This window comes from Bubalus kerabau, chromosome 1 (assembly GCF_029407905.1).
Source record: "Bubalus kerabau isolate K-KA32 ecotype Philippines breed swamp buffalo chromosome 1, PCC_UOA_SB_1v2, whole genome shotgun sequence".
NCBI lineage: Eukaryota > Metazoa > Chordata > Mammalia > Artiodactyla > Bovidae > Bubalus > Bubalus kerabau.
The window spans coordinates 16,098,836-16,125,276 of record NC_073624.1 but is presented as its reverse complement, the minus strand read 5'-3'; the positions used below and the strand labels follow the sequence as shown (position 1 = coordinate 16,125,276).

Sequence of the window (26,441 nt, the reverse complement as noted above, 5' to 3'; positions counted from 1 at the left end):
GCGAGGGAAGGAGCCACACTGAGGAGCCTGCTGGGAAGTGGATGGGGCTTCCTCCCCAGCACCAAGGACACGGTACTTTGCCTGAAGAGGGCCTTAGCAGGACCCCCCATCCCCGCCCTCCCACACTGCCCGCAGCGTGTTCCCCTTTGCCGCACGCCTGTCATTTCTCATTACTGTCCTTTGCTGAAGAGGGAGTTCAGTGCCCAGGGACCATGGACTGACGCAGTCTGCTGTTGTCATGACAGCAGAGACACCAGTAGTCATGACAGCAGCCACACTGCCTGCGGTTCAGGTGACTCAGCAGAGGACCTGGGGAGTAGAAGGGGGTGGACAGGGCCTGCATCTAGGGGCTGACTTCCTGTAGACCCTGTAACATTGTGAGGAACCCCTGGGGGACTGTCTACAGAGACACTGTCTAGAGCTGGAGGGGACTCATGACCTGGTCTCCCATCAGCCTGGCCAGCTCAGTCTTCTGTCTTTAGAGGGGCACGAGTGGGGGTGGGGGCAGGACAAAGCGAGCCGTTGGTCAGAGGAGGGTTTCTCAACCCCAGCTTCACTGGCTGACGCATCCTTTTTTTGTGGTGGGAACTGTCCTGTGCATTGTCAGATATTTAGCAACATCCCTGGCCTCTCTCTACCCACTGGCTGCTGGTAGCACCCCTCTCTGCTAGGTTGTGACAAAGAAATAGTCTCTAGAGGTTGCCAAATGTCTCCCAGAGGGTAAAACTGCCCCTAGATTGAGAAGTGCGGCTCTGGAGTCTAGGCGCTGCCTAATTCTACACAGCCGAGCGTCCTGCCACGTGCAGGGGGGAGGCTGGGGAGAGATGAGGCACTGAGGGGCTGGACACACATCAGACCCCTGGGCTCAGCGTCTCCCTCCGGATCAATAACCCTCTGCTGCTGCCTGCCTCCAGGCTAGCGAGAAAGACAAGACAAAGACAAGCTTAGGAAAAACCTCTAAAACTATATAAAAATATTTATTCGTTAGAAAACAAGAAAACTGACAAACATATATATATATATATATACACACATTCCAAGGAAAGCAGCTCAACTCAGTTCAGTTGGGCTGGTTTAAGAGCAAAGCCTTACGTTATAATGACCATTTATGCATTAAAAAACCAAGGAGACAGGCAAACAAGCATTTTACAAAAGGAATGAATTCAGGGTCACTCTTTATAAGACACGTGCACAGCAGGGTTGGGATAGGCAAGGCTGCCCCTAGGACCTGTGCCTGTGAGCAGATGCCCGGCGGATGGGGGTGGTTTTCTTGGGTGTCTCATCTTCTGTCATCTCTGCTGACAGTTCTGTACAAAGAATTGGGGGAATAAGAAAAAGCTGAGTCACAAAGATGGTGAAAAATAGGTCTCAGAGAACAAATGGGACAGTCCTGGACCATACTGCACAGGAAGATGACCTGGGGGTGGGGCCTACACAGCAGGACCCCGTCAAAAGTCAGCCTGGCCCCTACCCCACCCCTGCCGGGCTGGGTCTGGAAGGGAGCATGGCACCTTCGTCGCTGGATTCATCACTCGAGAAGACAATCCTGAGTTTCTTTCTTGAAGCTCGCTGCTGGGTGTTTGGATGCTGGCGGGTGGTACGGCGGGGCTTCGGTGTGACAAAGTTGTCTGAGGCTGTAGAAGCCACATGCCTGTGCCAAGCGGCTACCAGAGGCAGAAGTGTGGGTCCAGAAGGAAAAAGGAACCTCTATCTGAGAGGAGGGCCCCGCCCAGAATCTCCCAAAGGGCAGCCCCACATACCAGCTGGCTGTTTTCTGGCTGACGGGGCTCTCTGGTTACTGCCTTGGCCAACCTCAAGTTCCTCTACTGTGTCCAAACCTCTGGTGTGACAGGTCCGAAGCTTCTGCTCAAATTCATCTATTATAGCCTGGAGGAAAAAACAAATTAGAAACAGGCCTGGAAATCGTTATTTCTATGACTAAAAAGAAACAAGTCCATGAATAGAGATGGAGGAATCTTAAATGTGGATCACTAAAGGGAAGAACCCAAATGAGAAGAGCACACACTCTGTGGTTCCAACTACATGACACCCTGCGAAAGGCGAAGCTGCCGTGACAGTAGAAGGATCAGTGGTGGCAGGGCTGGGGGGGTGAGCAGGGGAGCAGAGGACGCTCAGGGCGGGGCGTCAACTGTGAAGCACACACAGTGGTGGGCACAGTCACGATACATTCATCGGCACACACATCACCAGAAGTGAACCCTCCTGCAAATGACGCTCTCTGGGCAACGGGGATGTGTCAAGGCAGGTTCACAGATGTCCTGCGCAGCCTGTGGCAGGGGACGTGGGTAACTGGGGGTACATGAGGAATACTGTAATTTTGCTTTGAACCTGAAATGGCCCTTAAGAAAGTCTCTTGAAGAAAAGAAAAAAAGAAAGAATAGAATTGGAGACAGAAATATGTGGTCTCAGGTCACCCGGTTACTTGGTTGCAATCAGCTGGGGATTAAGTCAGAAACCTGGAGCCTCAGAACACCCGCGTGAGCTGCGGCCTGAAAGCAGCAGGCACCGCGCACCTTGCCCTCGGGCTTGGCCCCACGCCGCAACTTGCCCACGATGGACAAAAAGGCGCTGAAGATGGACTCGTCTGACAGTTTATCGCCAAAGCAGTCGAAATTGTCGAGCATCTTGCGGAGACCCCGCTCTGTGAGGGGCAGCTGAGACACGCAGTACGCCAGGTCCCGGTACTGCCGCTCAGTCCTGCAGGCAGGGAAGGTGTGGTGAGGCTCAGCGGGACCCCCGAGGGAAGGGTCTCCTCCAGCCCCACGGAGGCCCCGAGAACCCTCCAGGAAGGCAGCATACTGGGCCGTGCGGAAGCGCTGACACAGCTTCTCCACCAGGCTCTCGGTCTGCTTGTCCTTCGTGATGTAGGAGAGCAACTGCCTGCGGACGGGAAACAGATGGACCACCTTGGGGGCGGCCCCGAACCCACCACTGACACCCGCACAGGCCCTCCCCGGCACCCGCCTTCTGTCGCCCTCCTGCCTCAGGGGCAGACCCTTCTCTGCCCTGGCCTGTCCCTCCTGCCCACTCCCTCACCTCAGGGAAGGGTCCACCCCACCCTCCTGAGGAATTTACAGTGTGACTGGAAACTCAGAACAAAAGCAGCTGCCATCCAATGAGTCCTGTTTACATGCTTATCATGTAAGCATGTGTTAGGACTTTTATCTTACTGAATCTTCTCAAGAACTAAGGAAGTAGTATTTGGAGGCCTCGTTTTACACAGGAGGAATACTACAGAGGCGGGTTGATGCTGAAGTCCACACGGCTCAGAGCATCAGACTGGACATCACACATCACGAACAGGTCTGCGTGATTCCCGAGCCTGCTCTACAAAGGAACAAATGCCCCAAGGCCCAGGGACTCTACTTCATGATGGTGTGGAAAGGCTCTTCCTCCACACCTCCCTCGGGGGCTGACAGGCGGCTGATGATATCTGGAAGGAGGTTATAGATGGCATTCGCCTGTAAAAGAGAGAGCCAGGTCACAGAGACCAGCACACGACTGCCCCATCCCTCAGCAGCAAGTCCTAAGCCACCCCACTTCTCACCTTGTTGGAGAGCTCGTTGAAGAAGTTCTTGGCCAGGGCAGCAATCTGAGGGGCAGGGTCGATGAGCAGCACGGCCATCTCGCTCACCTGCCCCTTCACCTTCACCATGTCCTTCAGGATCAGGTGGGTCATCACCAGGGCGGCTGTTTTCCGCACATGCTGAGAGGGGTCCCGGAGGCTAGGGATAAAATCTCACAGCATTAGGACAGGGACTGTGGGCGCACCCGATGGTGGCAGGGAGGCCTCAGTAGGGAGCCGCGGCCTCTTCTGACAGTACCGGTCGAGGATGTCTAGAGTTGAGTTTGGGGAAAGAGGACAAGCCTGGTGCCAAGGCTTTAGATGAGAGGCATCAATCCCTTTGGGTCACACCCAGCCAGGGCGTGCCCAGATGTGGGAGGGAGCCCTAAAGACCGGGGGGACACAGTTCTGGGGATCCCCAGACCGACTTCCCCACGGCCTCCAGGGCTGGCAGGGACCGAGACGGCGCTGGGAGGGGTCTCTCACCGAGCATATAGATGGGGTGTCCAGGGGTCCACCAGGTTGGGGAAGCGGATGGCCAGATCCCCAGTAGCAATCATGAGGTTAGCGCGAACAATGGGGAGTGAGGACTTTTCTAACATGGTGAACAGAAGACGAAGCTGGGCGTCACAGAAAGTTGCACTAGAGGCAAAGAGAGGATCGTCAGGGAAACTGCACAAGCCCCCACCCTCCTCGGGAAGGCAGTGTCCACCCTGGGGCCCACCTGATCATGCAGAACTTGCCCAGGGCGAGTGAAGCAGCTGTGGAGAGCTCTGGGTTGCTATAGAGACCAGGGTTGTTGCAGACTTTAAGCAGAAGTGGAACAAAGGCAGCCAGTGTCTGTTTGCCTGGTTTAAAGAACAAGTCAAGGTGTGGGACGGGCTACCCGGCTGGGGAAGGCTCACCCAGCAGCCCTTCTCACCTTCCAGCAGCTCCAGCTCACAGATGCCTCGGATGAGTTCTGCCTCGGTATCATCAGCTGTGGCCCCGCCCAGCCCCATCTCCTCCTCCAAGGTGGACTCAGACTTTGAATTCTGATGGGAAAGCAGCCAGGGATCATGGGTGAGCAGACAGTTTTGATTCCAGCCTACCCTTCATTTCACATGAATGGATCTGGGGAAGGGCAAATTCTGCAAAGCTCTTCACAGGCTTGTCACATGTATCTGAAGAGGAAAGACTCGTGAATCAAATAGGAAAAGTACTAGATCCCCTCCAGTTGTGTCTAAAGTGGCCAAAGCATCCCACATCTCTTCCGATTCATCCTCATAGCGACATATAACTTCCTGAACAAAATAAATCGATGGAACCTGCCAGACAACAGCTCAAGGTCACAGAGAAGGTCAGACTTTACCCCACTGCTGCAGGGCTGTATCTCATTTGTCTGCCAGACATCACTGCCTCTAGTGGAGAGAACACAAGGTCCCATCAGGGGCCAGGCCCAGTCTCCAAGGCTGCCAGCAAGGCGGTGGGAGCGTGCAGGGTCTAGCAAACACTGCCTCGGGCACAGCCTGGATTTTATGCTGAGGTCCCTACCTCGATGTTCTGGATTTACCTAAAACACCTCGTGGGTGATCCATTTATGTTCTCACTAATCGTTTCCAGGGTATCAGGAGCAAGGAGGCAGAGCCCCCATGAGCTCAATGAATAGGAGAGAAGCAGAGCTCCCCAGAAGGAAACGTAAAGGACCTGAGGGCCAGAAGCAAGTCTGGGCAAGACTTGGGGCAGGAACTCCAAAGCGCAAGTGCGCTGCTCACCTTCTCCTTGGGCTCCTTCCTCTTGTGCTCCTGTTCCTCCCGCAGGACTCGGCGCCGACAGAGCTCTCCGCTCACGGCCTGCTCCAGGTGCACCAGCTGCTGCAGAGCCACGTCCCCGGCCAGGGACAGCAGGTTCATCAACAGGAAGGTGGGGAGCACGGGCGTCTCCTCTGCAGGACGGGGGCAGGAAAGCAGGGAGAGAAAGGCCATCAAGTCTCACAGGCCCCCGCGCTGTTTTCACTGATGGTCCCCTGGCTCACGTGCTCTATACCCAGGCAAGGAGCAGGAGGGCTTCCCTGGTAGAGAACGGTAAACAATCCACCTGCCAATGCAGCAGACGCGGGTTTCCATCCCTGGCCCGGGAAGATCCCACATGCCTTGGAGCAACTGGGCCCAGGTACCGCAGCTACTGAGCCTGTGCTCTAGAGCCTGGCAGCCACAGCCACTGAAGCCCTTGTGCCCTAGAGCCCACGCTCCACACTAAGAGACGCCACTAGCAGGAGAAGCCCATGCAGCACAACTACAGAGTCATCCCCACTCACTGCAACTAGAGAAATGCCTGCACAGTTAAGACTGGGCACAGCCAAAAAGAAATAAAATTATGTAAAAAAAGAAAAAAGAAGCAAGACATGAGGGTGGAGGGCATGGCAGCAGTGACTGTGCAGCCTGAGTGACAGAAAGGGACAGGGAGGGCTGAGGGGGTCAGAGCAGTTGCAGGAGGTGGTGCTGTCAGGAGCTGCTGCCATGGGCCCGGCACCCCTTGCCCACTTACGCGGGGCCTCCTGGTGGTCACTCTTCTCCTCCAACTTCTCTAGGGCCTGCTTCGCACAGTCCTGCAGTATCCGGGCGCAGATCACCTCGGGGCCCTCAGCCAGCTGGTAGATGAGGGCCACAGCCACCTCCTTGAACGGGACCCAGAGCGGGTCTGGGTGGACGCTGCCTGCACAGGAAGAGGGGGAAGCTGCCACCACAGACAGAGGAGCCCTTCTGCCCCAGGCTCTGCGCGGCAGCTCACCTTTCGTGACCATCTCACGCAGTCGCTCAAACAGGCGGTGCTCCTGGGGCAGCCGGAAGGGAGGGTGACGTTCACCCATAGAAGGCTGTTACGGGCAGGGAAGACAACGCGGGTGAGTGTCGAGGGTGGACAAGGGGTACCCACTCTCCCTAGTTTGGACATTACCACCCCACGTGCCTTCCTCCTGTCCGAGATGTTGGCGATGGCGTGGCACACCTGCTGGGCCAACCTGTAGTCTGGTGGGAGCTTCTCGTCCAGCCCTATATTCACCAGGGTGTCCAAGTTGCTTCCCACAATCTCTGGCTTTCCTCTAGGAGAAGAAGCCGTAGAGTTCAAGCCACTCAGACACCTCTGTGTGGGGACCACCACCAAGGACCGTAGGAGCCAGTTCCCAACCCAGGGCTTCGTGAGCCCTGGGGCGCTACGTGTGGGGCCGGCCCTCAGCATCCCTCGCACGCCGCTGACCACTCTGCTGGGCGGGTTGGAACTGCCCTGTCACTTGTCCTCCATTTAGGCAGCGATGCACACGCAGAGCGCAGCCGGCCCAAGTGCTCTCACTGGAGCAGTAGGAACGGTCCTCAGGGAACCTTTCTCTTCTCGCTCACCCCTCGGCCTGTCTGATCTGAGCCTCACCGTGCCATCATCCCAAGAAGCATGACGGAGGAGCAGCGCTCCAGAGGGGAGCAGGGCACCTTCTCGGTTGCCCGCTCCCACAGCACCTGGGTCACTGCTGGGCTCAATTCATCCTTCTGCACAAACTCACAGATCTGGAGAGAAAAGAAAAAGGGATCAGGCCCCAAAGTAACAAATCCCCTGACACCTGGTCTGCCTCCTCTGAAGAGAACACTGAGAACCCGAAGTGGAGAGGAAGCTCCTTAGGCAGCTGAAGATGTAAAGCTGGGGTCTGGGAGATACCTCCACCTCTGCTACTTTCTAATCTCCTGCCTGCAAACGTTTCTTTAGATGACGTGCTGAAACGGACCTTGCTGAGTTTGTGCACATCTATAGTCTGGACAACACTTTGTGGAGATTTCTAGTAGGTTTTCTCACTGCTAACATCAACTCAATGTGTCCCAAATGGATACCATCATCTTTGCCTTTTCATTTTGCCAGTGACACCACCACCAATAGTCTCATATGCTTCAAACCTCTGTCACCTGATTTTTAATGCATCGGTTGCTCATTCCACCTTTTCTCCCTTTTAAAATTTGTCTTCCATGAAGTGCCACTCTATAGATGTTCCTCCCACCCCCGAAGTCCAGATCCCTGTCACTGCACACCGGCAGCAGCCTCCAGGAACATTCCCTGCTTCGGCTCCCACCAGCCTGTGTGCTGTGCTCTCCCAGACCTCTGCTTCATCAGGCCACAGCATTGCTCACCAAGTACTGGTGGAAACAGCTCTCTGTGGCCTGCTGTATGGGCTCCTGGCCAGTTGCTGCCCTGCGCCATCTCAGGCCAGGCGCCTCTAGCAGGCTTTTCTTTTCCGCAGTGAGGAGAAAATGAGGCTGGTGGTGCTGCTCCTCCCAGTGGAGGCTCGTGGTCAGCACCATCTCTGCCTTGAGCCCCACCACCCAAACCCTTCAAAGTAGCTCTGTCACCCTGAAATGCTGGGGCCCCTGGCCGCTAAGGGTCAAGTCCTAGATCCCATGGATCTTCCCAGTTCAGCTCCAACCTGTTTCCAGCTTCACTATCTTTTCCAGGTAACAATCTTGGGCCAGAATGCAACAGTCTTCCTTCTACAACACAGGCAGTGTGCTCTTGCTCAGCTCTGTCTGAAATGTTTCCCCTCCTCTCTTGAATTCTCTAAATCTGATGCATCAAGATCCAGATCAAGTCCTGCCACCTTCAGGAAGCTCTGCCCTTGACTCGGAAGCTCTGCCCTCGACTCTTCGACCCGACACTGCTCTCTTCTCTACTTGTCAACATAATGTACCAGGCAGGAGTATGGTTTCTGGAACTCTGAAGCCTGAGATTGAATCTTAAACTTTGTCACTAACTGGCTGAAGTTAGCCAAGTTCTTTAAGCTCTCTCTACCTCAAGTTTCTTATTGAAAAATGTAGATAATAATGCTGCCTCCTAGAGCCATTGTGAGGATGAAACATGTTAATACGAGCAAAGTGATTAAATCAGTGCCTGGCATAATGTGTTCTATTACTGTCGCTACAATAACTGTTACCTATACCACTTAACTATCTGCTGCATTGCTCTAAAATGTTTTATGTTTTTTGGCTGCCAACTAGAGTTGAAAGCAAATAATCTTATATTTCTTTGAGGGGCTGAGTAAGTTGCTGAGCACACCATAATCTTACTAATATTTGCTGAGTGAGTAAGTGGAAGTGAGCATACTTACGATTTCCTCAAGACACTGAATGGTCCCAACTGAGGCGTCCACCAGCAGCAGAGAGAGATTGTGAATCAAAGTCTGGGCCTTGGCTCTGTGGAAACAGCAGAGATCAGGGGTCATTAAAAGACGGAGAAGCTAAACCTGGCAAATAGGTTATTAGGCAATCCCGCCAGTGTCAAACAACAAACAACTACTTCAGATACACAAAGAGAACAAACTAGTAGTTGCCAGTGGGGAGAGGGGCGGGGGACTAACAGGACAAACTAGCCTGTGTCAAATGAGCTACAAGGATGCAGTGTGCAACATGGGGAATATTTTATAACTAAAAACAACATAACCTTTAAGGATTGTGAATCACTACCATGTACACTTGTGACTTATATAATGTTGTATTATATTTCAATAAAAAGAAACAAAAATAAACCAAATAACTGCTTAGGTTGGGTTTCACTGGGAGTTCCCTCCCCCAGTCCATCACAGACCTACTGCCTCTGGGTCTAGAAGTCCCCTAGGAGAAGCCCAGTCCCCCGCCTCCCCTCAGGAGACTAGACACCTCCTGGGAGAGGCTGACTTCAGGGAAGTTAGCAAAGGCAATGCAGCCCGTGTACCTGGCGGAGTCCCCCTTGGGTTTGAGATAAAGTTGGCGGTAGGCATTAAGCACAGCATCCCGGACGCCAGGCTCCTTTGACCAGATGAGAGGCAGCATGCGGCGCACCCCAAATAGGGCCTGAGGTACCCCAAATTGGAACACCATCACAAAGAATTCAATCACCTCCTGCACCACTGAGAGGACAGACACAAATGTCACCTATCAGCACAGCAAAACGCCCCAACATTTAAAGACAGAACCTCTCTTAATGTAGCAACATGTGAGGGGATACCCTCCCCATTTTTCCTGAGGACCCCACCTCTCTCTAGTGCCCTGTCAAATGCGATATGCACACTCCACAGGGCTACAGTAGCCAAATGGAAGTAGAGAATCTGGGCCCTTCAAAGGAGCAGACGGACATCAATCAAATACGGACGAGACGGGTCCTTCCAACTGCAAGCCCTGGCCTCTGTGGTGGGGATGCTGGCACACCTGTAGTTGTGTGTTCGTACATCATCTTGCTGATGATGCCAATGGCCTTGGTGATCTGCAGGGAGAAGTTGTGGGCATCCTGCAGGTATTGCACCAGCAACTCCTGCTTCACCAGCTCATCGTTGCGTTCCTCAGGCTCTGACCCACTGGGCTTGTCCTTACAGCCAGTCTCTCCTGGGCCCAAGTTCCCTGCAGCCGCCTGGGGATTCTCCTCCTGGGTGGGAGCTGCTGGGCCTAGAGTTAGAGAATTACAGGATGGTTTTGCTCAAGGGTATATGGGGAAACCCAACAGTTCTAAACATCCATGAGTATGTGTTTCTACCATAGGAAAGTTTTGTTTTGCCATGCTATGCGGCTTGCAGGATCTCAGTTCCCTAACCAGGGATCAAACCCATGCCCCCTGCAATGGAAATGTGGAGTCCTGACCACTGGATTTCCAGGGAACTCCCAATAGCAAAGTATAAACTTAGAATTTAGTCTAAAATATCTTGGTTCATTTCTCAGAAAAGATTTCTTGAGTCAGCTATGGCTTAAAATACCCTTCCACTCCCTGTGACTATGGATCTCAGGCCTGTGGGTTGCTTCTGTTCCCAAGCAGACACACTGCAGACCCCGCTCTGGCCTCTTTCAGTGCCAGGCTGTGAGTCAGGTCAGTGTCTGACATAAAGTCAATGGGCCATAAATACTAGCTGAAATGTCTTGTTTGCTGACTGAAGAAGGAAAAGGAATTTACCTTTGAAGATGGTTCCTAAGAGACTGAGGAACCTGGTCTCCTCTGACTCTTCCGGGTCCACATGACAGAAGGGTTCAGACTCCTGGAAGCGGCCCATGGCTTCCTGAGTGAGGATAACGGCCTGCCTGACAGAACACGGCCTGTCACCAATCCTGCCCCCTTGAGAGCGTCACTGCAGCCTGTGTCAGAGGGCCTAGCTCACGAATCCACCCAGAACCCAGACCTTCCGGTGGAGAACTCTGTCACTCGTGTGAAAAGGGGTCGGGGGGAAATGAAGCTAAGTTTGGCTGTGTGACTAAACATTATCTCTAGAAGGAGGCGCTTAACACTACTGTTGCTGCTCCATGGGAAGGGAACTACGTGGCTAGAAAGCAGGCTTGGAAGAGATTTCTCATTTTTAAAAAACGTATCATTAAAGAATGTATACATGTGTAGAACAGTTACTCTGCTGTACAGCAGAAATTAGTGCAACATTGCCAATCAACTATATTTCAATTAAAAACACATATATATATATATAGTTTCCCAAAGGTGAACTCTAAACCTAATGGGTCACGAGAAAATACTGCATTCTTTCCCATACTTGTAACTAGCTTTGGCTAGCAACTGACGGATGCGTCCTTCCACCTCCTTGGGGGTCTCTGTCTCGGCAACGCCCTCAGACATCCCCTCTCCTTCCTGGGGAAGCGTCAGCAGCTGCTGCAGGGTAGCTTTCAACTCTGGCAGCATGGCCTCCCACTCCTCGGCGGGGTCTAGCTCTGCGGCTGAACGAGAAGGTTTCACTTAGACTCTTGCCTTGAGCTCCCCACTGTGGGGAGAAAGGTGTCAAGGTTGAAAGCTCCCCCACAGCCCCTACTCACAAGGCGCTGTGGCTCGCCTCTGGGCCCTCATCTCTTGTAATTTCTGGGTCTCCTTCTGCAGTGGTCCAGCAAGGTCAGTGTCACTAAGCTACCAAGAAACAATTAATATCAGAATCATTGACTCGTGGAATTTCACCTGTTTCCATTTAATCCCTCTTCTGGGTGGGCCAAGGGCTATGTACCTTGCAGGAAAAGGGATTATTGGCAAGAAAGCTGGCGAGCAGTTGGATGGCGCTTTTACAGACCAGCACCGACTTGTCTGCCAGACGCCCCACAGCTAAGGCCACCACTGCCTGGAAACGCGTCAGGGGCAGAGCCTGTGGGGGGCAGGAGGAGAGGATCAGATCCCAGCCCACACTGGCCATAACATCAAGATGATGGTGAAGTGCACTCTACATGTGCGAGCCACTCATCTGAGGAAACTTTTCTACGGGACGTGAACAGTTCTGGAATACTGTGTGTATTAAGACAGTGTAGTTCTTGAATGCAGCCAGAATCGCTGTCCCTGATAGAGGAGGACCTTTACTACTGGCAGTGAAATCCTGAATTCTAGACTCTTCTTTGACACAGCTACTTTCCTTTTTTCTTCGGCCTGCACAGAGGGGTTCTGTGGATCTCTATCACATCAATGGCCACTCACCTTCTGCTGGACGATTCGGGTGAAGAGCTGCAAGACGCGGCTGCGCACAAAGGAGTTGATGTCGTGGCAGTGGGCCTGCAAAGTGTCTAGGAACTGGTCTCGGGTGTCCCGGGACGCCGCCTCCAGCTGATCCCCACTCAGGACCTGCAGCACCATCTCTGCCATGGCCGCCAGCACAGCATTGCGCATCATGTAATTCTGAGGGAGAGCGAGGCTGGTGGGGGCTCTGCACCCCAACCCTGACTGTCCTTGCCCTAAACTCTTATGCTGCTCAGCATCGGGACCTCAGTTCCCTGGCCAGGGATAGAACCTGCACCCCCCTGCATTGGAAGCTTGGCATTCACCCTGAGGTCACTGGAAAAAGCTGAATGCCAAAAGGGCCTTGACTGCTCAGAAGAGAATGTGGGGACAAAACAAATAAGAGCCCAGAGCAGTACCCCTTCCCCTCCCCTCCATGCAAGGAGGTAGCCATGGTGGCAGCTGAAGGTGAAATCACATCCACCCACCAATACATGTTTCAGAAGCATTAATTACCACCTTGCTTCTGAGGCCTCAAAGCCTTTGATCCTTACTAATAACACTGCCTTCCCTCACAATCCCCTTCTCACAATTCACTGACAGAGAAACAGCAATCAGCCCTAGGCCTGACCATGTGCACTGCAGAATCTGATGGGAGAACAGTTTAGGGTTTTGGCCACACCGAGAGCCAGAGAATGGGATCTTGCAATCTAAAGTCATGGTATCAATACATTAGGTGAATGAGTAGATTATCGTGGTTCTTAACATTCACTGAGGAGAGCTAATATCAGGTTTGGGAAGGAGCCAGGTTAACACTGAGGACAAGAGAACTGAGAGAGGTGATATGGGAGCATCTGAGAGCCGGGTGGCAGAAAGGGGCTTCATCCTGCAGGATGGATGGACACAGAACCACAGCTGAGTCTCTCACTGACTTAAGCTGTGGAACTGTCATCTCTCTACCACGCTGAGATAAAACCAGTGTGATACTGACATGGCCCTTTAATTCAATAAACTTCATCTGCTTCTCTACAGGAAGGAATTGCCACAGTGATAAGCTGAGACAATTTGACTTCATGTGAAAGTTACTACTTTCATGTTAAGAAACAGCCTTTCAACAATGGACTCACAACCCACTGACCAAGCGACCACCTACCTCTCCATCCAGATGGTCTAGCAGAATGCACATGCTGGACATCAGGATGGCTGGGATGCGCTCTGCTAGTTCCGTCAGGAAGGCCGCAAAACCCTTTGCCCCCGTAGGGTCCCGACTCAGCTCCTGGGGACACTTCTGTCCAATCTCTCTACACAGGGGAATAAACACAGCCAGAGCAGCGTAACCTAATCACTTAGGTCCCGGCAAGAATTAAGTTGACATCTAACATCTGAAGGGGGTTTCCCTGGTGGGTCAGATGGTAAAGAATTGAGAGGGTAACAGAGGAAGGCCAGAGGTCCCCAAGTGGCAGGAGGAAATAAACTGCAAGTGGCAGACTTTTTTGTCCCTTCTCTTCAACAAAATTAAAAGAGGCTTCTAATAACACCTGGTTCTGCCTTGAGCTAACCAATTTTTCTTATGGAAATATTTTTTTAAGCTATGTTAATGAAATGATGTATTTGCTTTGGAATCTGCCTTTCTTCAAAATAGTTCCACCTAAGACTAACCTTTTTTTCTCTTCTCAAACCTTGGGGTGATAATGGCTCAAACAGCCAGTATTCATGTCAATTGTTTTACGGCCAGGGATGACACACTTTGTGCCGCCCTATCTCAAAAATGCATATTGTGGGAAAGGGGCCTGGTGAAACTCCCTCAGCCTTGAGGAATCTCTCTTATCTGATTAGCAGCTTGCTAACAGACACAAAATGCCTTGCTAAAAACCAGCAACGGGGCACTCTTTCTGTCCTCTTCTGATGTCTGTGTCAGAAGCTTTCTCTCTCTCTATTATACTTTAATAAAACTTCGCTACACAAAAAGCTCCAAGTAGTCAAGCCTCATCTCTGAGCCGGGATAGAAATCCTCTCCTCCAGAGGTCACGAATTCTGGTGTAACACATAGCTTGCAGCAGCAACCTTTCAGAATCTGCCTGCCAATGCGGGAGTTCAATTCCTGGGCTGGGAAGAACCCCTTGAGGAGGCAATAGCAACCCACTCCAGTATTCTTGACAGGGAAATCCTATGGACAGATGAGCCTGGCTGGCTATAGTCCATAGGGTCGTAAGGAGTTGGACATGACTTAGCAACTAACAACAACATCTGAAGGAATGTAGTGTTACACAGAGAATTCCTTTTCTCCCTGAGGAAAATGAGAATTAGAAACGTAGAGAAGGCAGGGTCACCTTACGATCTCTCCTACAATGCTCTTCATTCCGTAATCAGTTGCCCAAAGACTCACAGCTGCCACCAGGATGGATGCCAGGTGCTCAAAGTGCTGCAGCATCTGGATGATCTTCACAGTGGCACCTGTAGAGTCCTGCACATGAGCCACGACCCTGGGCCTCGGGAAGGGGTGGGGAAAAGGAAGGGTCGACTCACTCAGCATGTGGTTATAACGTGTCAAAGCTACACCCAGCAGGTGCGTTATGGCTTCTCGGGTAGGGCGGTTCTTCTGGTGACTAATGGTGGGGTTCTCCAGGAGGCGGTAGCAGCAGCCAGTAACCAAGCTGAGAAAAGAAGATTGAGATGGTGACATCAGTGGTCTGGACTCAATTATACTGCCCTTGACTCATTCATCCTATCTCTGCTGCTGCAGTCAGGGTCCTATACTCTATCACCTTCTGCATCTAGTTGCTTTGCTGACCGCCATGTAGGTACTCCCTCCTTCCCACAAGTTATGATGTCTGCACAGAAGCTGAATATATGATAAAAGTCAGACAAAATCACTGATGACTTCTCAATGTTGAATGGCCAACTCAGTCCTCATCTTGGCTGAACTTTCAGCTGCATCTGACACAGCTGGTCACTCCCTTTCCCTTGAAACATGCCTCATCTGGCAGCAGGAGCCCAGGCTCCTCTCTGTTTCTTAGCTGGTTCCTCCTCAAATCACTCTCCTGATGCTGGAGTACCCCGAGGTAGTCCTCAGATTTCTGCTCTCTTCTAGCTATGCTTACTGATTTACTGATCTCATTCAGTCTCATGGCTACAAACACCATTTATATAAACACATTACATTCCCAAATGTGTGCTCGAGCTCAGATCTCTCTCCCTTACTACTTCACTTTGTACATTTCACACCCAAAAGTGACATTACTTGGATGTCTTAACAGGCACCTCCAACTTTCTACACCCAAAGCAGAACTTCTGCTTTCCCCTTAAACACACTCCCACAGGCTTTGTTATCTCAGTTACTGGCAGCTCCATTTTCCCAAATGCTCAACCCAGAACCCAAGGTGAGTCATCCTCGACCACACCCTCCCTCCAACCTCTAATGCATCTGCCAGCTCATCCTGTAGACTCTCCTTAAGGAACAAATACAGACTGCACCCACGGCTCCCCATCTCCACTCCCTCTTGGGTCTAAGCTACGGCCATCTCCTGCCCAAGTCACCGCCACAGCCTCCTAGCTGGTCTCCCGCTTTCCTCCTTTCCCGCCAGTCTGTTTTGACACAACAGCCAGAGTGACCTTGTTAGGGCAGCCAGACCACTTCACTGACCTGCTCGGAACCCCGAGGGGCCCCACCTCACGCTGATGGTGAAGTCACTGTGATGGCCTAGGGGACGTGCAGTTGGCTCCCCCTGCCCTGACCTCACAGCTCAGCCCTCATCTTGTCTCAGCTGTCGCTCTGGCCTCAGTGCTATTACCTGGACCTGCTCAGCACCTTCCCTCCTTGGTACCTATTTCCTGCCCTTGCTCTGCCTCCAGTTCTCCTCGTGGCTCTCATTACCTCCTTGAAGGCTTTGCTCAAAAGTCACCACCTCAAAAAGTCTTGCTAGAGTCGCCGATACAAATTACAGCCCTTTCCCATTACACTTCCCACCCCTTCTGTTTTTTTCCACAGTAATAAACCTGAAAGCATACTATATATTTTGCTTATTTAAAAAATTGTCTTCTGCTCTAAAATACAAACTCTTAAGAGAGCAGAAATGCTGGTTTTCAATATCTTTAATGATAGCAGCCACGTACCTAGGAGATTCTCTGTAAATACTGTTACGTGACTGAATAAAGCTGTTTCTAACCTTTGCTGTCTACTTCTGAACAATTCACAGTAACTGGCACACGTCTATGTATTAGACAGAACTGCAGCATGAAATGAAGCGTTTCAAAAGCATCTCTAACACTAGAGCCCTCATTCCTCACAGCCAGCATCCCCTGACGCAGTCACCACTCACCTGACAAACTCCTCTTCGATTATCGAGTGGTTCCACAAGTGACGGATGTCCAACTGGAGCAGCTGGGTTAAAAGCTGAAGAATCGGTTGCCTCTCTTCCTCCCAGTCAAAGCCATGGGTTGCCTTGGCCCGGGATTTCCTACCCTAAAAAAGGATATATTGAGCCTGGTGGGCTGCCGTCTGTGGGGTCGCACAGAGTCGGACACGACTGAAGTGACTTAGCAGTAGCAGCAGCAGGAAAAAATGAGGAAGAAAAGAGGATCACAATCTGTTAGTCTGAGTGCCCAAGCTATCCAGTGTCAAGACAAGGTAGAAGGTAAGACAGAAGGATTACAAGTTTCAAAATATGAAAGAGCTGCTTCTCAGCAAAAGATACACTGTGATACTTCTGAGTACCTTCTCATAAACTTTAAACAAGGACCAAGGGCAGAAAGGGAAAGGATTCTAAGAATCACTGACTTCCATCTTTCCCACCAACTCCCCCATCTCCCCAGACCCCTTATTAAGAGCCAGGAACACCAAATTACCTTCCCGCCTAGCTCCAGGTCCATGAGACCCGTCTGGCTGCTCATGGTCTCAAAAGACTCCAAGAGGCATATCAGAGCATAGCAGTTCATCTTGAGGGCATTCAGGTGGGCGCTTCTGTCTGACACACTCAAAGCTGCATCATCCAAGATGGCAGGGAGTTCCTGGGAGTGGCGGGACACCACTGCAAAGGGCAGGATCTGGGGTCAGTTTCACTCACGCTCCTCACACCACCCAACTTCAAAGCCCCAGCACTTGCAGCCATCAGATTACCAAAGATCTGTGTTTCATCTCTCAGTGGCCACAGCACAGGCTAAGTCCTCTGGACACCTGACCCTGATGTCCCGAGCACGCCCTATCCCTACTTCTCACTCGTTACCCCACGTTCTCTCTGGCAACGGGAAGAACAGCCTCCATTGAAGAGAGGCAGCCCACAAGTAGGAAGAATATTGTCGGTCTGCCCTTACAGTGAACACACATTGCTCTGTATCGCCCACCAAGATTACAGACCTAGTAGGTCAGAGGTCCCGGGCTTAGCCAAACCACCTGATTCACCACAGCCTTGATATCATCACATGGCTGATAAAATGCAGCAAACAGCAAACAGCAACATACACCTTCCATCCCCTACCCACTTCCCATAAACACCTTTTATGAGGAATTCCAGTGTGTCTTCCTTGAGGCCAGGGTCTATACTTCGAAAGTGACTATGAGGGAAAGAAAGTGCCGGGGGTGAGCCAGGAACCTGCAGAGCCCATTCTAACAGATCAGATCAAACCCAAGGAGTCTAATGCTTATAAAAACATGTGAAATCACTCATCTGAATAAATACGGTGGCGAGCTAGGGTAAATGCTCATGAGCAGAAATATCAGCACCCAGAACCAAGTATCAGAGAACTATAATATGGAATTTCCGGACTAACATGCAAAGTTAGGACAAATAGCCACCAGTTCTTTTTAAAGTACCAGAGGAGCTACGTTACTTACTGCAGAATGCTGTAGATGGTATCAAAATGCTCCAGCACAGCCAGGGGCCCCTGAGCTCGAAAGGCAGTCTGGAAAGCTGTAAAGGTGAAAGAAACTGATCAGTACAGAGGGAGAGGCGTTTCTGGTTAATTCTGTTCAAGACAGAAAAAAATGGAGTTAACTGATTTTCTTGGTAGAATCACTAAAGGACACAGTTCATTTCAATGTAACATATTATAGTAACACCTGACATTTTGTCCTGTTTTATCAAAACAATTGAGTTTTATCACTCCATCTCTGAGGGAGATGAAGCAAATAGTACTGTGTCTATTTTGTGGCAAAAGAAATTAAATGTCAGAGTAGTTTTGTGACTTGTCCAACTTACTAATGAATACAAACCCAGAATCTTTTTAGAGTCTGAAATGATAAAAGTAGTAAAAACAGTAGAGTTCCTGTATTCTTCACCCAGACAATGGTAACATCTTGTATTACTATAAGGATCTATTCTAAACCAGAAAATAAACAGTAACTGCATGCTAATGACTAACCTGTAGAGCTTGAGTTTTGCCAGCTGTTCTATCCTTTTCCCAGGCCAGGAGTCAACCTAGGACACCACGGTGCATTTAGCCATCACACCTCCTTACTTTCCTCTGATCTTTGTCTTTGACACTTGAAGTGTTGTTCGCCAGTTATTCTATACAATGTTCCTCACTCTGGGTTTGTCTGCTAGTTTCTCATGATTAGGTTGAGGTCATGTGCTTTTGGCTAGATCACTGAGAAAGGGAGGCTGTGTCCTTCAACCATTATACCCAGAAGGACATGATGCCTTATTACTGGCAATGTTAACTGATCAGTCGGTAGGATTCGCCAGGTGTCTCCACTGCCAAGTTACTATTTCCCCCTTTGCAACTAATAAGTATCTTGTGTAGGGAGATACTTCGCAACTATGCAGACATACTGTTTCTCACTACATTCTGCCCCTAATTTAAGCAACAAGGGATGACTCTTACCTGACACAAAGATTACTTTTATTAAATGGTGGTTTGTCTATCTCTATCATTCCTTTTATATAGTCACTAATGGGAATGCCACTGTAAGTATGAGCTTTTCTTTCCCTTCAATACATAATTTATGTATTCAGTTATGTATGTCAGAATGGGCTCATGAATGTTTTGTTCATTGTGTTTTAATCCATTCCTATTACTTTTTCTTTTGTTGTTCAGACAGTCCCGTACTTGACTAGGAGCTCCTTCCACCAGACTGCGAAATGCAGGACATACATGTGTATAGGTATAAATGGACATACCCCTGTATCTATTTTTACCTCTGCTGCTGCTAAGTTGCTTCAGTCGTGTCCGACTCTGTGCGACCTCAAAGACGGCAGCCCACCAGGCTCTCCCATCCTTGGGATTCTCTAGGCAAGAACACTGGAGTGGGTTGCCATTGCCTTCTCCAATGCATGAAAGTGAAAAGTGAAAGTGAAGTTGCTCAGTCGTGTTCGACTCTTAGTGACTCCATGGACTGCAGCCCACCAGGCTCCTCCATCCGTGGGGTTTTCCAGGCAAGAGGACTGGAGTGGGGTGCCATTTTTACCTCTAGTGTATATTAAAAACATAAGTTCATTTATGTATTTGCTTAATACTAGTATACACATGTAACAGTTGCAGAACTGCTAACCCACACCCCTTTAAAAAATAAATTTACTAATTACCTGATGCTAATTGTGTAAAGCTCTTTCATATACAGCTCACAGTCAAAATGCTGGCTTTCCTAGTTACTTAGTTCTCTAGTCCTTTAGTGTGTTCAAACATGTGCAATACACTTAGGTTCATTTGCCTCCATAGACCTGCTTTGATATACCATGGGGCTACATTTGGAATAATCTGCTATAAACTGAAAACATTGTTAAATCAAAAATCTAATACTACCTAACCTACTGAATACCACAGCTTAGCCTAGTCTACCTTAAACATGCTCAAAACACTTACAACAGCCTACAGTTGGGGGCAAAAACCACCTAGTACAAAGCCTGTTTTTTAATAAAGGGGTGAATATTTCTTTTAATTTATTGAATGCTACACTTCCTCAATGGAGAAGGCGATGGCACCCCACTCCAGTACTCTTGCCTGGAAAATCCCATGGACGGAGGAGCCTGGTGGGCTGTAGTCCATGGGGTCGCTAAGAGTTGTAGACGACTAAGCGACTTCACTTTCACTTTCATGCACTGGGGAAGGAAATGGCAGTCCACTCCAGTGTTCTTGCCTGGAGGATCCCAGGGACGGGGGAGCCTGGTGGGCTGCCGTCCATGGGGTCGGACAGAGTTGGACACAACTGAAGCGACTTAGCAGCAGCAGCAGCATCCTTCCTCCAAGTGAAGAGCAGAATGGCTGTCTGGGTTGAGGATGGCTGTAAGTGTATAGGCTGTCTACCCCTGTGATTATGTGGCTGTCCGGGAGCTGCAACTGCTGCTGCTGCCCCGTGTAATCAGAGTGCTGCTGTTGCCGTTTAGTCACTCAGTCGTGTCCGACTCTTTTGCAACCCCATGGACTGTAGTGCGCAAGGTTCCTGTTCACGGGATTTCCCAGGCAAGAAAACTAGAATGGGTTGCCATTTCCTTCTCCAGGGTGTCTTCCCCACCCAGGGATTGAACCTGAGTCTCCTGCACTGGCAGAAGGATTCTTCACTGCTGAGCCACTGGGGAAACCCGGTAGCCTTGTTACCCCTGTATGGAGTCCGTTTTTGAAACAAGTTGTAGATCTAGCTCTTTCTGTGGGTGGGGAGGGAAAGAATTCTGTCAAAATCTTTTCTGTGGCACCAAGTCGGTCTGTCTGGAAAGTAAAGCTTGAACCTGTACTCCATTATCACTGCTGGCTCGCTGACCTGATTCATCACATTACAGTGTTATGTTGTCCAACTATGACCTGGTCCTTTGCAACGTTTAACAAACTATTTTATTTCCCCAACTCCTACTGACTCCTTACACTATACTCACAGCACAGCTTCCCCTTTATACGTTCTCTGACCCTTTGCCTCTCTTCCTTTAGTAGATGACTGTTTTCTACTTTACCCAAAAGAACGAGACCCAAAGTAATCCTGCCTCTCAGTCAACAAATCATTCCGCCAACACCTTCCCACTTTGTTTCAGTCTCAAGTGAAAAGATTTTCTGTTCTCACTGCCTTGCCAAAGTCTTATCTCCGTTCTCTCACCTCTGATTTCATCCTTTCCAGGGAACACTCTCTTTCTGACAACATGCTCAGGCCCCCACTTCTTTAAAACAAACAATACAAAAACAATCAATGCCTTTCATTTGAGTTTGCTCTCATGTCCCATTAAAATCTGTCTAATCTTTCTCAATTCCCTGAAACCTAGTTTCTGAGATTGATGAATCTAACAGCTATTCTTTCAAAGATTACCTGTTACCTACTTTTTATTACATTCAATGATTCTCTCCATTCACACCTCCCTTTACTTCTCCGATGCACCACCCACTGATCTAGTCTAGTCACACTGCTTACATTTATATTCAGCTTGAACATTTACTAGACTAAGTTACTTAGCTTACCAAGTCTCAGTTTCTTCTTTTGTAAATTGGGAATAATAATAGATCGTATCTCATAGGGCTTTCAGAATTTTTTGGTAAAGATTAAGTGAGATAATCGTGAAGCAGTCAGGGTAATACTTGGCACACAATGTAACTCAGTACTTGTAAGCCATCTCCCATTCTTACAAACCTCCTTCTGTAATCTAGAAAATACAGTAAAGTGAAAATGAGAAAGAAATAAAACATTGTTAACATCTGGCTAATTTTTCTTTTCAGTTTATCTTCTATGCATACTATTTCGACTGTCAAGGTCATATCACATATTCATTTCTCTGTTCTGCTTTTTTAAAATTATAAACGTGGCTTGAAAAAACATACAACCATGCCAACTATTCTCATCTCAGGACTTCAAGTAAGCCCTTAGTAAGCCTTTTACAAGTTCCCAGGCCTATCTGCTTTCTTCTAGGCATTATTTCACACCTTTTCTCCACCCATAACAAAACAGAATCAGACAGAAGAGAGCCTCCAGCTGCGCCAAACTCTGTATTTACCGGCAGGCACTATCTGCATCTGGGTCCACATGCTCTCCTTTCTCTTGCACTGCCGTGGATAAACCGTCCTTGCTCTAATAAAACCATCTCCTCCCTCCCACCCCCATCACATACTCTCTGACCCCCTACAGGATACTTCTCCAACAATCCTTCTTCCCTCTCCCTCCTGCATCATCAACTCTCCCCTCTCAGATTATTCCCATTCGGCAGGCACGCATGTGTGCTCAGTCACTTCAGTCATGTTCGACTCTTTGCAACCCCATGAACTGTACCCTGTTGGGCTCCTCTGTCCATGCGATTTCCCAGGCAAGAATATTGGAGTGGGTTGTCATTTCCTCCTCCAGGGGATCTTCCTTGGCCCAGGGATGGAAGCCAAGTCTCTTATACCTCCTGTGTAGGCAGGTGGGTTCTTTACCACTAGCATCACATAGAAGGCCCCACATTCAGCATAAACACATGTAATGTTGCTCATCTTGAAAAAAAAAAATACTAAATCCTCCCTTGACTCTGTTTGCCCCTCTAGCTACACCCTATTTCTCTGCTACTCCTTAGAGCAAAAAAAAAAAAAAAAAAAAAACAACCCACAAACAAACAGAAAGGCTTATCTAAACCTACCATCTCTAATTACCTCTCTCATCCCACTTTCTCACAAATGCATTCCAATCAGGCTTTTGAGCCTACCATTCTGAAATAGCGTTCATCAAGGTTACCAGCAAGTGCCACGTTGCTAAGTCCAGGATTAAACGTGCAGCTGATTTCTCCTTTCCCTTTTCAAACGTCTCTTAATTTAGCTTCCATTTAGCATCTTTGCTCACTTTCTGCCTCAGTGACTGGCCCTTAATTTCTTTTACTGGTTCCTTCTCATCTTTCCAGCCTTCAAATGTTGGACTGTCTTAGGTCTTATGTCTGAAACTGCTTTTCTTCTTCAACTGAATCTCATGGCTTTAAACACCCTCTATATGTTAAATATTAAATCCCAATTATGTATCATTAGTTGGCACCTCTCCCCTGAACTCCATAATCATATAACCAACAGTCTAAACCTTCTCCTTTCCTACACTGCCCCACCTCAGTAGATGACAACTCCATTCTAGGTGCTCAAGTCAAACAGCCTTATAATCATCCTTGATTCTTCTTTTTCTAACCCTGTAAATCTAATCCAGTCTATCAACAATCCTGTTGACTCTACTTTCAAAATTTACTCAGACTCTAACCTTTTATGATCACCTCTGCTGCTATCACCCCAAGCAAGCTCCCTGGTATTATTTCATTAGCCTTTGAATTAGCCCCCGCTTCTTCCCTTGCCCCTTACAGTCTCTGCTCAACACAGTAGATACTCTTTGTGACGCTATGGACTGCAGTCCACCAGGCTCCTCTGTCCATGGAATTCTCCAGGCAAGAATATTGGACTGGGTAGCCATTCTTTTCTCCAGGGCAATCTTCTTGACCTAGGGATTGAACCTGGGTCCCTTGCATTGCAGGCAGATTACTAATGTCTGAGCCACCAAATGTCCATCTGAGGATCTTCTTAAGAAATGGATTTTCTGATTCAGCAGTTTGGGGATGGGTTTTTATCCTGCATTTCTAATAACCTCGTAAATCATGATAAGCTCCTAACTAATGATACTAATGCTCCTGAAGACCACATTTTGAGGTTCAAGACTCTAGAATGATCTGTATTACTTTCCTCCTGATCTCTTTTTTCCTAGCATACTCCCCTCCAACCACACTGTCATTTTCCCACCTCAGGACTGGCTTTTCCTGTCTGCCCTTCCTTTGGAATCTGCATAGTTAATGCCCTCACTTGTAAGGTCTCTGCTTAAATGTCTCCTATCAGCAAGTCTTTTCTGATCATCCAACATAAAATGCCAATCTGTAATGCACACTGTATTCTTTTTCTATATTTAACAATTCTTCCCCTTGGCATTTACAATTTATCTATCACTTGCTGAAAGCCGTGAGAGAAACAATTTTGTCATCTTGTCTGTTTACTACCGTATCCCCAGGTGAAGAGAGGACTTCCTGGCAAACAGCATTATCACCAGTAAATGCTTGAATAAATTAAATGATCTGATCATGAGTTATTTAAAGAACTTATATTTAGGGTTCTAAATGCCAAAAGCAATGCATTTGTAGTAAAAGATAGAAAAATCACTTTCCCTACCTCTGCTCATCAGAACAAGGAGGCCAAGAAGAGACAAGCTGCAGTTATATCATCAAGCTGCTTGATAATGAATGAACCCTACTTGCTGTGGGCAATAACAGACTTAATCTCTACTCTCTGTAACTCTCCAAAGCAATCTAACTGATACAAGGCACTTCCAAGCAGTACAGTGACATTATGCATGGGGTCTTGTTGATAACTGCAGGAATTGTCTGCAGTCATCTATAGGTTTCAGTGTGTAACTGAACTATACATATATTATACAGTATTGCTACTGTGCACATATGCTTTTTTCCATCATTGGACATTCCTGGAAATGTGATCTAGACTCTAAAAAACTATTACCTGAAACAGGTCAGGTCAAGTCTCAGACATTTTAGGAGACATCTTCTCCTATAATTCTTAAAACCACCACGACTCTATTCTGGCATATGGTAAGAGGTAAACATCAAAAATTAAATTCTCCCCAAAGACTAATCATATACACCAGAACTGTTTATTGTGTACCTTAGAGAAAGTGGTTAATGAATATATTCTTCATTTAACACAACACTACACAGAAAACAGAAAGTAATAGAAAAGACATGTCCCTCACTCCCATGGAGCTTAGTGGTGTAGTGGAACAGACAGACAGTGGAATCAGATGCCGGCAGTTGTTCTGAAGTGCTAGTCATAGTGGCAACTACGGAGTCTTACCTTTAAGGTACGATGGAAGATGTCTGATGGACAGTACCTCTTGCACGACATACTGATTCACCCCTCCACTTTTCAACAACTCCTCTGGGGATAAGGGCAGATGGAATTCCCATACCTGGGGAGACATCTTTCTCCCAATGGCTCACAGGGCTGGAAGCCAAACAGCAAATAAGTCAGGGTCTACATCTAAAGGCTGTCTTTTTAATCTGCTTCTTTTACTCTCCTCCTTGAATATACATGCTTTTTAGTTTTGCATCAAGCTAATAACATTATCTTAAAGGATGTGATTAACCCTGGACTAGAACTGAACTCTAATTGTGACTCTGACACTTGGTCACATCACTTAACCCCCTGGGCCTCATCTGTAAAACAGGATTACTGATCTCTGATTACAAAGTTGCTCTCAGGAACAAAGGAGTCAAGGAATATTAAAATATTTAAAGAACTGTAAAGTGGCATATCAATGCATTAAACTAGCACTCTTATTTCTGTTTCTATGAGAAAACTTAAGTATATAGAGAGGTCTCAACTAAGACCAGAACAGTGACCCAGTGTGAGCTGATAGGTTTCCTGTCTCCAGAATGACAGATCATTAATATTTACTACTTGTTTACTCTGTGCCAGGTTCTATTAGGCTACGCGAACGTCATACCTGATCTAAGTCTCCAAAATGCCCATTTCATGGAGTCCATAGTAATTTGGCTCCATTTACAGATGAGGAAATTGAAACTAAGGAACGTTAAGCGATTTGCTCAAATTCCACTGCGGATCTATGACTGTTTCCACCACGTTGTACTACAAGGACACATCCACTACAGCTTAATACCGCATCTCACTGCCGGATGCCAGATTTTCCCGGCCTCTCTTCCCCGCTCCCCCAGAACACCACACCTTACAAGAGAGCTTCACCCGCCGTTCCTCCAACTCGCGTCGTGGGGCTGGAATTAAAAAAAAAAAAAAACCCACGGAGGGCACAATATGCGAGGCAGCACTCCCGCGGGGAGAGAAACCGAGCAATACACTCCAGGCAGAGGAAAACACCCGCCACCGAGCCCCGCGCGGCGCGGGCAAAGCCACAAAAGTGAAGTTCAAATCACAACGGCCGCAAGGGGCCCAATCGCGACGCTCGCTGCAGAGACCGACCAATCAGAGCGCAGGAGCCGACTGCCCAAGGAGGGCGGGACTTAGATTCCAGCTCCCTCCCCTACCCACGCAGCACTCGTGGCCGCCTTCTTCCCTACAAAGTCCTCTTTTTCCGCGGTGCCTGCTGGAGAAGTCGAGTTCCTAGCTGAGCAGGGGCCGTGCCCCTGGGACAGTGACCCACTCAGTCACCCCGAGGACAGAAGCCGACAGTTAGAAAGCTTAGGCTCTAGTCCAGCTTCCGCCATCTCGTCTGCTATGTGACGTCCAGAAGTTCACTTCACTCCCTCAGCCTCAGATTTCCTCCCCGGTCGAATAGGGGGAATAAAAACAGCTATAGCGCAAAACTGCTGTGGGGCACGGAGAAAGGAAGCTCTGGGCTCCAGGTTCTGGACCTTCATCTCCCTCAGTTGAGGGACGCCCAAGGAAATAAGAATAGGTGAATTTTCTTGCTTGAAGTTCATTTTGGGGACTCCCTAAAGCAGACGACACCTTCTGCTCTTCTAGC

At 48.9% G+C, this 26,441-nt stretch overlaps 1 protein-coding gene and 1 non-coding gene across 6 annotated transcripts; both read right to left on the bottom strand.

The window, feature by feature from the left end:
* Positions 1–957: 957 nt before the first annotated feature.
* NCAPD2 (non-SMC condensin I complex subunit D2) lies at positions 958–26,404 on the bottom strand. 5 transcript variants are annotated; one of them, XM_055569007.1, is made up of 31 exons: positions 24,794–26,404; positions 17,862–17,937; positions 17,523–17,581; positions 16,877–17,058; positions 16,351–16,493; positions 14,558–14,685; positions 14,362–14,485; positions 13,185–13,332; positions 12,014–12,211; positions 11,556–11,690; positions 11,374–11,461; positions 11,097–11,277; positions 10,514–10,638; positions 9,781–10,014; positions 9,308–9,482; positions 8,706–8,790; positions 6,989–7,122; positions 6,533–6,665; positions 6,356–6,440; positions 6,113–6,280; positions 5,341–5,510; positions 4,509–4,620; positions 4,311–4,434; positions 4,073–4,228; positions 3,569–3,746; positions 3,388–3,482; positions 2,821–2,901; positions 2,535–2,718; positions 1,761–1,887; positions 1,512–1,664; positions 958–1,307 (listed from the first exon to the last, which is right to left on the bottom strand). In XM_055569007.1, exons 1-31 carry the CDS (start codon positions 24,918–24,920, stop codon positions 1,222–1,224), a joined length of 4,194 nt encoding a protein of 1,397 aa, XP_055424982.1. In that variant the 5' UTR covers positions 24,921–26,404; the 3' UTR covers positions 958–1,221. The 5 variants fall into 5 exon arrangements, with proteins under 5 accessions (XP_055424982.1, XP_055424976.1, XP_055424986.1 ...); XM_055569001.1 differs by having other exon boundaries at positions 6,113–6,440; positions 24,794–24,943; positions 25,685–26,404; XM_055569011.1 differs by lacking the exon at positions 17,523–17,581 and having other exon boundaries at positions 6,113–6,440; positions 24,794–24,943; positions 25,685–26,404.
* Positions 17,134–17,454, bottom strand: LOC129642660 (small nucleolar RNA U85). The gene has a single exon (XR_008709908.1). It is a non-coding gene; the product is annotated as a small nucleolar RNA U85 (small nucleolar RNA).
* Positions 26,405–26,441: the final 37 nt, after the last annotated feature.

What these genes read in the sequence shown, in the direction of transcription:
- NCAPD2 (XM_055569001.1), bottom strand. Translation starts at nt 24,920, where the DNA reads ATGTCTCCCCAGGTATGGGAATTCCATCTGCCCTTATCCCCAGAGGAG. An exon ending in ACTGGAATTCCTCATAAAAG is followed by an intron (nt 17,059 to 17,522) that starts GTGTTTATGGGA and finishes TGCCCTTTGCAG; the next exon opens with TGGTGTCCCGCCACTCCCAG. An exon ending in ATTGTAGGAGAGATCGTAAG is followed by an intron (nt 13,333 to 14,361) that starts GTGACCCTGCCT and finishes TCCCCTGTGTAG; the next exon opens with AGAGATTGGACAGAAGTGTC.